This window comes from Petromyzon marinus, chromosome 23, assembly GCF_048934315.1.
Source record: "Petromyzon marinus isolate PM22_M1 ecotype Great Lakes invasive population chromosome 23, UKy_Petmar_22M1.pri1.0, whole genome shotgun sequence".
NCBI classification, from domain to species: Eukaryota; Metazoa; Chordata; class Hyperoartia; order Petromyzontiformes; family Petromyzontidae; genus Petromyzon; species Petromyzon marinus.
This window is the reverse complement of record NC_133689.1, coordinates 12364903-12377786: the sequence shown is the minus strand read 5'-3', so window position 1 is coordinate 12377786 and position 12884 is coordinate 12364903. Positions and strand designations below refer to the sequence as shown.

At 50.3% G+C, this 12884-nt stretch overlaps 1 protein-coding gene across 3 annotated transcripts in view; it reads left to right on the top strand.

Annotated features, from left to right (window-relative positions):
• Nucleotides 1-12884, top strand: part of LOC116945283 (collagen alpha-1(XII) chain-like) — a 325203-nt gene that overhangs the window by 262783 nt on the left and 49536 nt on the right. For 2 of the 3 annotated variants that reach the window (XM_032959676.2, XM_032959677.2), the window contains exons 60-65: nucleotides 2020-2091; nucleotides 3831-3866; nucleotides 5399-5465; nucleotides 8214-8402; nucleotides 8786-8863; nucleotides 12170-12328. In XM_032959676.2, coding sequence (XP_032815567.2) covers nucleotides 2020-2091; nucleotides 3831-3866; nucleotides 5399-5465; nucleotides 8214-8402; nucleotides 8786-8863; nucleotides 12170-12328 — 601 coding nt within the window. Of the gene's footprint in view, nucleotides 1-2019; nucleotides 2092-2525; nucleotides 2546-3830; nucleotides 3867-5398; nucleotides 5466-8213; nucleotides 8403-8785; nucleotides 8864-12169; nucleotides 12329-12884 lie in introns of those variants that run through there. The other variant, XM_032959678.2, reaches the window with a different exon arrangement.

Sequence of the window (12884 nt, the reverse complement as noted above, 5' to 3'; positions counted from 1 at the left end):
ATGAGCTGTCAATGAAGAGGCACCACTCATTCTGGTTACAGGCGATTCCGATTGCCTCGAACAGACTGGTCATATTGTGGCAGAAGCAGAGCCCACCTTGACGGGTCAAGAAGCTGCAAAAAGGTTGTTGACGCTGCCTCTGATCTGCGACTTGCACACTGCTTCAGCCTAGACGTCAAACGCTTGGCATTGGTATTGGTGAGACCAAGATCTCTGATCAAGTCGTTGGGGTCTTTTTGGTTGGGGTAGCATGGGTTTCTCTCCTCAGCTCCACCTCTGAAATTGTCATCTGGATCTACAACGTCTTCCTCGCTCTCTGACTTGCTGCTCTCTTCTAAAGACGGCTGCTCTCTCTCCAGAGGAGTGGGTACGGGGAGCTTATGGCAGTGTGGCACCAGGGCGATGGATGAAGGAAGGTCCGGATACGTGATAGCAGGTGCATTCTTGACAGTCCGACGTTTGGAAGGGTCCACCATGCAGAAGTAGCAGTTGCTTGAGTGGTCAGTGGGTTCCCACCAAGTTATTGGGATAGCGAACTTCATGGCTGATGCCACCACTGCACATCAAATTGGGCCTTATGGAAACATTTTGTCAGAGCTGTAGATAAGGAGTTGGCAGCCTTCAAGTACCTTCAAGACCTCTTCCCTATGCTGTCTGAGCAAAGGTCAAAGCCGGTGTCTTCGTCGGACCACAGATAAAGAAGATCCTGGAGGATGTCCCTCAAAGTCCATGTCCTTGATGCTCATCTTGATACAGTAAATTCAAGGAGAACATGGGAGCGTACTCGGAGGAGCAAGGCGAGCGCTTCCACCAGAATATGCAGGACTTTGAACGCCGCTACCAAGGACAGTATAACGAGAACATGATGGGAGACTACATTCGGGGGCTGATTCGTGAAAGTGAATTCTAGTATAATCATAAATCTTGAAAAACTACTGACTTCTAAATATTTAGTAGTAATTTTTGTATTACCTTAGTATAAATACATGTTAGTTTTGATTCATATGTTCTTTTTTCTGACTTTATGTGATCGAAAGATACAAATTCGCCTGTTCATTGAAAACAGGTAAATTTCTAAATATCACTGTCCTGGTTACAAAAGCAATGTTTGTGGGGAATAATAGCCATTTTCTATACTTTTTAGGCATAAGCAATTAATAAATAACACTTACTACCCAGGAACAAAAATTGTGTTACAAACTGTTATGATTCTGAGAAAATCCTTGAGACCCGTTAACATCAGGGAATGCTGCCGCAGTGTAATGGTCGCTGGTTGGATCTCCTGGTGCGGCGGTTGAAACAATGGGGCAAGTTTATTGAATCTCCCCTCCCCACTGCCTCTGTCCACCCAGCAGTGTCAATGGCTTCACCACAGTCCATCGGCAGGCTGTATGTGGTGGGGTAAAGTGTGGGTACTCCCTACTACTTCTAAGATGTCTGGCCAGTGTGGAAGAGTAGGCCAAAAACAATCCTCTGGAGGGGGCTCTCGAGTGCTCCCTCTATTGGAGGCCTCTTCTGCAAGCAGTGGCACGAGAGAGCAATTGCAGGGCTGCACCTTTACCCATTAGTGCTCTGCAAAAGGTTTACTGGAGTAATTTCCGGCCTGTTCATATGCCATTGAATTGTTTAATTTTCTATCGTGTCACTGACACCATTGTGAGTGTTATGGATTGTACATCTGCAATGCTTAGACTTATTGTGTGTTTATGCCGAGTGAACTGCAGTTGCAGAATGTTTAAGTCATCTTTGTTAAAACGGGAAATACAGTGAAGAACAAGAAACAATATTGATGAATAAAAAGCAAAGTGCTATCTACAAAGTTACAAGAAACAAATATGATGAGAATCATCACGTCGCAAAATTCGATATCACACCGTGCTGAGGGCAACCATAATCGTTACAGCGTTTTTGTTTGAGGTGGGCGCTTGAGAGACTAACGCTGTGCGGCCGGTCATGCTGTGCGTGGAGCTGTGCGCCCGGTGTGCTTCCTGACCCGTCACTCCGTTTGTGAGAGAACAGGGGCAGCCCGGGTCACCGGGGCCACAGGGTGACGTTGGGGCCCCAGGCACGCGTGGCAACCGGGGGCTGCAGGTAAGAGAGCGGCGGTACCAACGTGGTCGCCACGCGTGCCCCTCCTGTTACCATCGCCTGGGTCTCATTTCTCGCTGAACATCTGATTGGCCGCTGGTAAACTGGAGTGGTCCTATAATCAGAACTGTCGAGGGGAGATTAGGCCTACATTAATTGGTGTCCTGAGTATTTTAATGTTTTCACGGTTTTAAGTTTCAGGTCTTAATTTGAGCCAGACAGCTCAGGTCTCATGACGTGACACTCATAGCAGACCAAATTTGGGAGAAGTAAAAAAAAAGTTTGTAAGGGTGCCTTTCAGACAGTCAGCAGACATTAACTCGGAATGTCAAGCAGGCCACCCCCCCCCCCCCCCTTGTCCACCATTTCTCCGTGTGAGCTGCCTGACTGCCTCTTGTCTGCGCTGTTTTTCCACCTCCGTTTGTTGCTGGAGGCAGACGCGTGCATCACGATGCAGGCAAACCCACACACACCCACACCCACATGAATATGCGCACGCGCATCTGTGTACACATGCAGGCATTCACTTACACAGTGACACGCACGTGTACATTTACAGCAATGAATACGTGAAGATGAGAGTCCGGTTCATCACTTCGCAATAAAGTAACATGTTAGTCCTTTCAGGGCCAGTTTTTATCCACCACCTCCGCTAAGCGTTGTTTCAGTGCCAGCGATCACAGGTTACTGTGTCTAGCTCTGCACGTGAGCACAGTTACACACGAGGGAGGGGCTCCCAATATTCGGATCAGTCTGAAAAATCTAAAATATCAGTTCTAGTTGCTAAATTTCAGAAGGTCTGGAAGAATAAATTGCTTCAGATCGATCCAAACGTGACGTAACTTCCATGCCCTTGCTTGCTTGCTTCCCATCCAACGGAGCCGTGCCGTAGTCACATTTGTGACGACCTGCGACGCCACTTTTGTTGAAATCATGAATGTGTTAAAATACTTCCATTCACATTTTTGTTCTACCGATGCAACTTTATGTTATTATTTGTTTAAAATCAAAATTATTAAAATGGTTTTAAATTATTACATTTTGTGCATTACCGAAAACATGGACTATAATATAAAATTGGACTTTAAAAAAATCTCATGTCTGATCTGAAACGGATCCCTAGTACACATAAGTAAAGTCAAATCTAAAGTTAATTTTGTGTAACCAGCTGTGAGAGCTCGAGGGGGACCGGGATAGGAGTCTCTCATTTTCAAGATCAACCTGGGTCACCACAATGACAAAAGCAAAAGAAACTAAAATAAAGTAGAGCAACCGACCAAAGAGAAGTGAGAGCAAAAACAATTTCATCATCACATGAGCAAACATTACGCAAACATAAATCAGTGTCGAATAGTACATTTCCTGCAGCGTAAGTTGGCTCACACAAAAAGACTGTTGGATCAAGTTCCGTTAGCGAGCACCTACGGCACACGAGAGACAGGGTGGCCAGCACCACGCCTGGCGCGCCTAAGTCTCCCCAGTGGCGATGTTTAGACATCACACCAGGCACTCATTTGAGGCTGAGGCGACCTATGGGAGGTACAGGACTGGTTCAGAGCATCATCACTGGCGTTGGCCGTGAGCGGGAATCAAACTCAGGTGGCTCAGCATGCTAACCGCTACACCACCACTCCCGACTCGCTGTATACACATACACATGTACACATGCCCTCTACACATGTACAACACACATGTGTACCGTGTACTGCAATGACTGTGAATGGTCTGCTGTGCTGATGCAGGGTTTGCTGGGCTCGAGAGGTGAGAAAGGAGACAAGGTGAGTTCATATCATTTGCCACACGACACCAAATGGCTTTGTCCTCTGATCTCTTTGTGAAGGAAACCAGTTGTGATGGTTACACATTTATACAAAAATAAACTGCAACGACAGAATTTAAAAATGCAGTCTGTAGAACAGCAGTTTGTGAAGGTTTAGATCTTATCGAAATAATTGCTCAGCTCGTTTCATTTCCCAAGCCTCCCTCGCCCGAGGGTCGGTGTCTCGTTGGGTCCGCACCTCGTGCAGGCTGCTGCTGCCATTGCAATTCCTCACACCTCTCCTACGTCCATTTTAATTACAAACTTGTAACCGGTCAGCGGATTCGTCTGCTTTCTGTCGGTGTTCATGGCACCCCTTTTTTTAAGTAACAGTAGGTTCCCCTGAAGAACACCACGTGATGGAAAAATCGCGTTAGGCTAACGCACAGTCTGCGATAACACGTGAGATCCATATGCAGGCCGAACAAAGACTCAGGCACGTGGGTAGCGTCTAGAAGCATCCAACAGCATCCCAGCTTGTGTGATGCTACGCCGAGGCAGCCATACGACTCGTGTGACGTAGTTCCGTTCACTCAATTTGCGGTATATCAAATTCGCATCCGCGTTGTAAAATGTGTTTCCTGATGAGTTAAATGATGACGTCACCCTGCTGCTCTATTTAAGACCGGGAGCAAGCGAGGGCTTTACCATTCTGGCGAATTGCCCGATGATGCTGGATGTAATTACCAGCGAAACGTCGTACTCAAACTGTAAATGTTGTGGATTCACTCTTCAACACACCGGTGGGCTAAAGTAGTGAATTATTTGTCTTTTGTCAACGTGACACTTTTTTGCTGATTGGCCATGTCGGGTGGTGGAGGGTTATGACACATTTATAAATAACGCGATCTAACCCAAAAACCTTTATTATGAGTACATTCATCGTGTTATATTGGGCACCACTGCCAATTCGCGTTATGAAAACCCACGTTCGAGGAGGACAGACTGCTTAAAACATTGAGTTATCAGAAATCAGATTTTAGATTTGGGTTCAGTACCCTTCAACACCTCCAGACATAAACCCGGCGTTCATAAACAAAATGGTTGACGTTTGTAGCTTGCCCCATATTTGATGGTAGTGCCAATTGGATTCGTTTTCGAATTTGAATAATGCCCGAGTTGAAGAGAGCACTGATCTAATCCTCTAAAAACAAACCTATGTAGGCCTAGGCTTGAGAAAGTTTACTTATTTTGCCCCCCACCCCCAATTTTGAGTGGGCCCTAAGCAACAATCAACAAAACAGTACCAAATGTCAGCTCTCTGGTCCTTCTATAACAGCATTAAGATATATATCAGCCACTCATAACCGACAATCTTAGCTCTTCAAAACACAGGGCATGTTTTTTGTATAATCAACATGCGTGTGGCATGTTGCATGTCCTGTGCTCTGTCCACCGGTTTTTATTTGTTTAGTTGCCTCTGTGTTTGGTTTAATGCTGAAGTTCCCGTACCACGTGCTGTGCCATGCCGTTTGTGTGCTGTGGAAACAGGGGGACCCGATGTCCCAGAACATGATTCGGTCCGTGGCCAGACAGGTGTGCGAACAGCTGATCAGCTGTAAGTGACTCCAGCAAATCCTCCACACGACTGCACCACGTGCACACATCCGATCTAACGGGACAGCGATGTCAGCAACGAACCAATGCTTCCCCCTCTCTCGACTCCCCAACCAAATTCAGATCCCTCATCTCTGGCCCTGATTTTCCCCCACATTGTCACGTCTCATCAGATGCGGTGACCCATGGTGGACATCTCCATGTGTTCTCACGTTAAGCCTGTTCCACAAGTTGCCGTACAGGACGACAGAGCGACTGTGCCCGAGAGTGTCGCTCTGCCGTCGCTCGGTGTGGAGGAGTGCTGTGCGATAGCGACGCACCTTGGCGTGCCCTCAGTGATGGCCGTGACATAAAACCCAGCCCAGCTCCGCACTCCTCGGCCATCCGTTCAAGTGCATGACACTCAACAGGGATTTGGCCAAGCGTCTCAAAGCGGCTCCCCTCCTGAAAAAGAGACTTGAGGTTTGGTGAGATTTTGCTGGTAAAGAGTCTCATGCAAATTTAGATTTTAACCTTAGGCCCTCCCGCATGAAAAACGAATTACATTGGCTTTTGTGTGCGACGTGTTGATGTGCAGTGTCGCACGTGATGGTTTGATGGGTTCGGCCGTGCCACCAGTTACTGCGCAGAAGTCGCTGTGAGTCTTTGCGTTTAATCCAGAGGAGCCGGTCCGTGGGCAAGTAACCAGTAGTAGGCAGATGTAGGCGCGTGCTCAACATGCTTTTAGAGTATTTGGCTGCTATACATTCCAACTAGACAAGCCACTTCGCTGAGATGTCATTCGTGGCCAGGTCGCTTCTGAAAAAGGGCTGAATAGGCTCAGTGGCCTTACCTGGTAAAAAAAAAAAGTTTAGTTTATAGTTTATCTAAAGAGCTGCAGGGGGCACGTTGTGCAGCCTCTGTTAGCGAGCTCCTCCTTCATTATGGCCCATCAGGCAGAGCCTCGGGGATTTTGTCCTCTTCACGGTGTGTTCCTTGGATTGTGCGATTGACGTCAGGTCACGATACAAAGCATCTCGAGTGGTGTATAATAATCCTTGTGTTAGAGCATGGCTCACGGAAGTGGACATCCTCCCAACCCACCCCCGTGATATTGAGAGTAGTGTTTGTCGCACGATGGTCAAAACCAACGTTCTTTTGATTCCCAGCACAGTAGGTCAGCACCAAACTTAATGTGATGCTTTTTGTACAGTCCTTGGTGACCGGGTTGACACCGTCACCTCACTGCACCTAAGACCCGAGGTCTATCACGAGGAGTTGCCTGGATGGAACCCAGGCTCTCGGCGGTGTCGGCTCAGCGCTCTGACCTCTGAGCCACCCGGTGGCCACCCGCTTGCGGTTTTAATTCTAAATAGTTCCAGTTCTTAGATGGCGATAGTGTAACTCGCACACTTCCATCTGAGCACGCCCTGCTGTGCGCACGCTCGAGTGCACACCTGAGGCCGTGCGGTTTGCGTGGAATCGAGTTTGTGGGCATTTGCGTAACGTACGCACAGATATAAAGGTCGGAGATTCCATGATATTGTGCATAAGAACAGGGCACTGTGCGCTGATGGTTGGGCCAATTTGGGGAATTGCTCGTAATTACGCGATGACCTGATTGTTCCATCCTGGATACCAGTAAGTAGTAGGAGCCCTTGTGCTGAACTCAGGGAACCTCGCTTGCAACACAACTGCCGCTAGTTTATATTCAGCAAGTCAAGCCAACAAAGACTGTCCTATGTCTGGTTCCAGCCATGGGAATGCGGAATTTTCAACAATTTTAACGAACTATTAACTTTTTTATTTTACCAGGTGAGGCCCACTGAGCTAAATAGCTGTTTTTCAGAAGCGACCTGGTCACAAATGATAGCTCAACGATGTGACTTACCACATGGAAATGTATAGCATCCAAATACTCTAAAACAAACGTTGATTCTAAATTTGGAGGGAAAAACAGGAGGATTTGGAGAAAAATACATGCAACCACGGGGAGAACATGCAAACTCCAAATATACAGGTGTCAGGGGTCGGGATAAAACCCACGACCTCCTGTACACCAGGCGAGGTAGTTGACATCTCACCACCGTGGCGTCTCAATGAGTCGGGGCTGCCAATGGAGATGAGTGCCACACCTCTGCTGTGCTCCCAGTGACCCAAGCTCAATTCCTGACTTTCCGGCTATTCAGACCATCGCTGGCAATTGGTATCTCAATGTACGCTCGACACTCCTTAGTGCCGACTCGTGATGAAATTAGTGACATGGTGCAGCATGTTAATATCAGCACTGGTGAAAGCAAAGACAGCCAGATGTGGTGCTGGCCACACCTCACCCTCTCGTACTGAGCTGGCCCAAATAGGCGTTTGCTTACAGCACTTTTCCTCGGCAGTTTGCAAACTTAAACAGGCAGAACTTTGTCCGCACCGTCATTGTGTGTGTGGTTGTTCGGGAGCGGTAATGCAACGGTTAACGCGCTGCGCAACGAATCCGGCGACCCGAGTTCCATTCCCATTCACGGCCAACACCAGTCACAATTATAGGTCGACTCAACCTAAAATTAGTACCCGGTGCGGTGTGTAAATATCGCCATTGGGGAGACAAAGGCGGTCGGACGTGGTGCTGGCCACCAACCCCCTCGTGTACCGTGCCATCCTTCATAGGTGCTCACGAACAGCACTTGCCCCAACAGTCTGTCAAGGCTATACGGGGAATCTTTGTCTTCGTCTTTGATCGTGTTATGTGTGTGTGTGTTGTGTTCATGCTCTGCAGCCCAAATGCACCGTTACACAAACCTGATCCAACAAGCCCCCAACAACAACTATCCTGCTCGTGAGGTGAGGGGGCCCCCGGGACCCCCCGGCAATTCAGGCTCCCAAGGGCCCCCAGGAGAACCCGGCAGCCAGGGCCGCCCAGGCTTCCCGGGGGAGCCCGGCATGGGAGGCTCCCCTGGAGAGAGGGGTGAGGACTTCACACTCAAGCGCAGTACACGCACCTAGCCTGGCACGATTGCTGCGGCGAAGTCGCCATCAGTTCGTGGCGAGTGGCGGTTGTTATTTGTAATGTGCCTGATGCTCGTCTGTGTTTACGGGTTTGCCTATTGATGTGCTCTGAAGAAGGGCCATTACCCGGAATGTCGCCTTTTGTATATATCATTTTTTGAAGACCACGGTGTTTTTGACAAATGTTCTGAGTTGTTTTTTTCTCTTTAAATTGTGCTTGTGCACCACTGCCAAATGCAGCAGCATCACCAACACAATTCGTATTCGGGGACCAGTTTAGGTGCGCGTGGGTTTTGTGTCGCCGCACGGCTGCCTCCGCTCACCGTGGCCTCGTGATTGCAGGTTTGCCTGGAGACAAAGGAGAGAGGGGATCCCCTGGGATCAGCCAGCAGGGCCCTCCTGGCCCTCCCGGGCTTCCAGGCAAGAACACACATCCTCACTCACTCGATCGCTCACTTGCTGGCGCAGGCTTTGGCTAATTCACTGAGAACACACCCGGCCTTGGCACAGCTCACGCAAGATGAGCAGGTTTGAGCTTGGATTGTGCTTGGATGGTGACCGCTGTGCACAGACAGGATGTCAGAGCGCTGCGGGGCTGATGACGACCGCTTGTGTTGCGATCGAAACGTAGTTTTTTGTTATTTTCTTTGAACCTATCTACGTGACTTTACCGAAAGACCCAAAGAATATGAATTCCTGCAGTCACGAAAGCTTTAAGTCAAGATTTATAATCTTACGTTCCAGGTGACGTTTCTAAATGCTACACTTAGTCGATCCAGTGGCATAGCTCTCTTAAGTGTACAGGCGGTGGGACTGCACCACCAGGACCCACGGGCTGGAGGGGGCCAGGCACCGGCCTACAAAGAGGTAAATTAGACAGAAGGCCCCCAATTCAGCCCTTACAACATGACCCACTTCGTTGTGTCTTCCCCGTGTATTTTAGCACTGTCATTTTACGGTTCTGGTTTACGTTAATACGAGGGACGCAGAGTAGAACTCGGTGCTTTTGAAATGGGTGGGGAAGCCTTTCCTTCCCGAGAGCCAAAAAGGACTTTCTGAACCCTTTGGTGTGCCACCACACGTCAACACGCACACACCCAGAGTATCCAATCCTCACGCCAAAAGTAATGCGTTTGCTGACCGAATATAAAGAGGAGTGACTGAGCGTGGCGTTAACGTTAGAAATGCAGCAATGCTGCCAGGTCGATAATATCCCTCTCTGGTATCCGATTAGTGTGGCTAAAATGCTTTGCGTGGACAATAAAATCTAGTTTTTGGGTCCTTTCCAAGTGCCGGGCCTCATGTGGGCGTGGGCCGTGTGACGTGAAGCCGTAAGGGTTCCCCTTGACGTAGACTGTGGCAGTGGCTCGAGGGAACCGAGTTCGTGGCCATGACACTCCTTCAGTTTATTGTGAACTCCAAATTCGGTAAAGTGGCGACCGTCGGTAGAGTGGCGACTTCTTCTCTCGCGTTCCCTCGGTGAGGGGGATCTGCTCGGTTCACTTACGAGCAGCACCGCTGTGCATTGCCCTCGGAGCGTGGAGCGACGTATCATGGCAAGGCTTGCAAGTGAAAAGCGACAAAACAGCTCACGCTCAGCTCGCTTCGGCACGTGGATTTTAACACCTGCCAGTGCCATTTGCAATCCTGTGCACGCGATTTACAGTTACAAGGGGGAATGGTACTCGTCAGCTTTGTCTTTGCACAAAAAAACCTCCTTGCAGGCTGCACCGCTCACTCCGAAGAGAGTGGCACCCATCTCCCCTCTGTGTCAGCCCACAAGAGTTTGCATGCGTAGATATGCATTGGTTGTAGCGTGGGGTTCTCTGAACCGCTGATACCACGCACCCGGCGGGTACGCACGGAGACCCCCATCTCAGCTTCCCGTGGTGTGGAGTCTTATCTTCTTTTATAGAGCGCCTTGAGCTAAGGCGCTCAGTAACATAGTTTCATACGTGGTAACAATAATAGAGTTATTTAGATGGCAGGGGCAGTGCAAGGACCGAGGAATGTGTGACCGCAACAGAGGGCACATGGGGGTCACGAGAGAGCAGGGGAGGGACGGGAAGGAGTGGAGGGGCGAGAGAAGAGAAGAGGAAGGGAAAGGAGGAGGGCTGCTTCATGTTCAGGGGAAGTTTGTCCCAGTGGAGAGGTGCAAGGAGAAGGATCGAAAACGAGATTGGTCACAGGGAGATGATAACGTGCTGGCCATGCAGCCAAGGGCACCCAAGGTACCCTATCTCACCATCTCAATACACAATCTACGTTCCTGCAAATATGGATTCACGAAATTGTGTCGGTCAGTGAGCCGAACTTGAATTGGCAGATCCTTGTGCCGATGAGAAATATTTGAAGTGACTCTGTTTTAAGGAAATGTTCACACTGACCAAATGGCTCTGTCATGTGTTCACGTGAGTTCCCGGCAGCATAGCGACATGATACAGAGCAGCGGTTAGTCTACAGAGCCGATCTAATTTCATGACTGACCACGTGGGGGTATAACACAAAGAAACGTTCTCTTAACACTGGCCATGTCAGTTGTCACTTCCTGTTAATATCGACATCGACTCAAAGATTAACAAAAGCAAATCGAGTTGGCTGCAGAGGACAATAGGAGGAGTGAGGTCAAGGGAGGACGGTGTGGGAGCACGGTGGGGAGGGAGAGTCCATTCAAGTGGGAGTGCTTGAGTACGTGGGGGTGAGGTTTGGGGAAGAGCGTCAAAGGGACACGGCAGGTGTGTGGGTGGACCCGAGAGAGAGAGGAAGATGGACCTCGACAAAAAAAGCAAGATAGGGAACAGAAGCCAAGGATGTGGTCCCACAAAGGCAACGTTGTCCTCCGCTCACAAATAAACGCAAATTAACGACCGTGGTTGATTCACTGAAGCGAACGTCAAGTCTACGTTCGATATTCCTTCACCACCATCATTCTGTGTGATCATACGCTGATGATGATGATGGCCGCACATCATCACAATTATCGCCACCATCATCATCACGTTCTTCTGCAAGCGTCCAGCCCTGAGCGGCTTTCACGAGAATGCTCTTCAGTGGCGTTACAGCTGCAGCCATTCTTGTCAATGGTGTCACGACAGAAACCCCGTGCTACGCTGCGCACGTGGCACGAATTATTCTGGGAGCAATTTGCGAACGCCTCGTGGCACCCACTTGCACAAACGACGCCGGCGTACGCAAATTGCCCCTCAACGAATTCGTTTAAACATTTTAAACAAATTCGCAAGCGGCTGTTGGTCAGCTCTATGCACTTGCGCAGCCCCATTTGACAATGCAATGCTGGATGAGGGCCTCGCCATGCCGTGCAGGTATTGGGGGTTATTTGACCATACTTCACCATGACGGTCAGTGTGGGTTGATGAACGTGGAGAACATAGACCTGGGGGTGGCACAACTATCAATTTTGCAGCACCGGTCTCTGCTGCCAACCTCATAGCCCCCTGCAGATTTAACATCTCACAGATAAAAGCGGCGCCGCTCAGTTTCTTTTGGCGAGCCCGAGCCAGTGGAGAAAACTCCACATTGCTATGGCAGGACCCAGTTTTACCATAAAACAAACCGCCGTGGACCTGTTACGAGGTGTTGTTTATTGGCTCGACCTCAGTTACGGAGAAGGTTCCCGAGCCTTGTTAGTAGCTGAACTCGTTCCCTCCAAGTCCTCTACTGTCGTTGTCGATGGTCGTGTGAAATGCCCTTCCGCGTGTCGCCCAGGCCCCCCCGGGGACTCGCGCACGGGCAGCCCCGGCTCCCGAGGCCTTCACGGGGCAACGGGCCCCGCTGGGTCTCCCGGCAGCCCGGGCCCTGCGGGTGCCCCGGGGCCGCAGGGATACTGCGACTCGTCCCAGTGCAACCTGGTCTACAACATTGACGGTGGGTGAATACGCACGCACACGCGGCACAGCCCGCACACTTGCACTGGACAGACCGTGTGTGATGCATCCCACCTACTGCATTGAGCATGGAGAGGGTGTGTGGGGTGGGTGGGGTGGGTGTGTGGGGTGAGTGTGCGGAGAGGGTGTGTGGAGTGGGTGGGGTGGGTGGGTGGGGTGAGTGTGCGGAGAGGGTGTGTGGGGGTGGGTGTGTGGGGTGGGTGTGTGGGGTGGGTGTGTGGGGTGGGTGTGTGGGGTGGGTGTGTGGGGTGGGTGGGTGGGGTTGGTGTGTGGGGTGGGTGTGTGGGGTGTGTGGAGTGGGTGTGTGGGGGTGGGTGTGTGGGGTGGGTGTGTGGGGTGGGTGTGTGGAGTGGGTGTGTGGGGTGGGTGTGTGGGGTGGGTGTGTGGGGTGGGTGGGGTGGGTGTGTGGGGTGGGTGTGTGGGGTGGGTGTGTGGGGTGTGTGGGGTGGGTGGGGTGGGTGTGTGGGGTGGGTGGGTGGGGTGAGTGTGTGGGGTGGGTGTGTGGGGTGGGTGTGTGGGGTGTGTGGGGTGGGTGG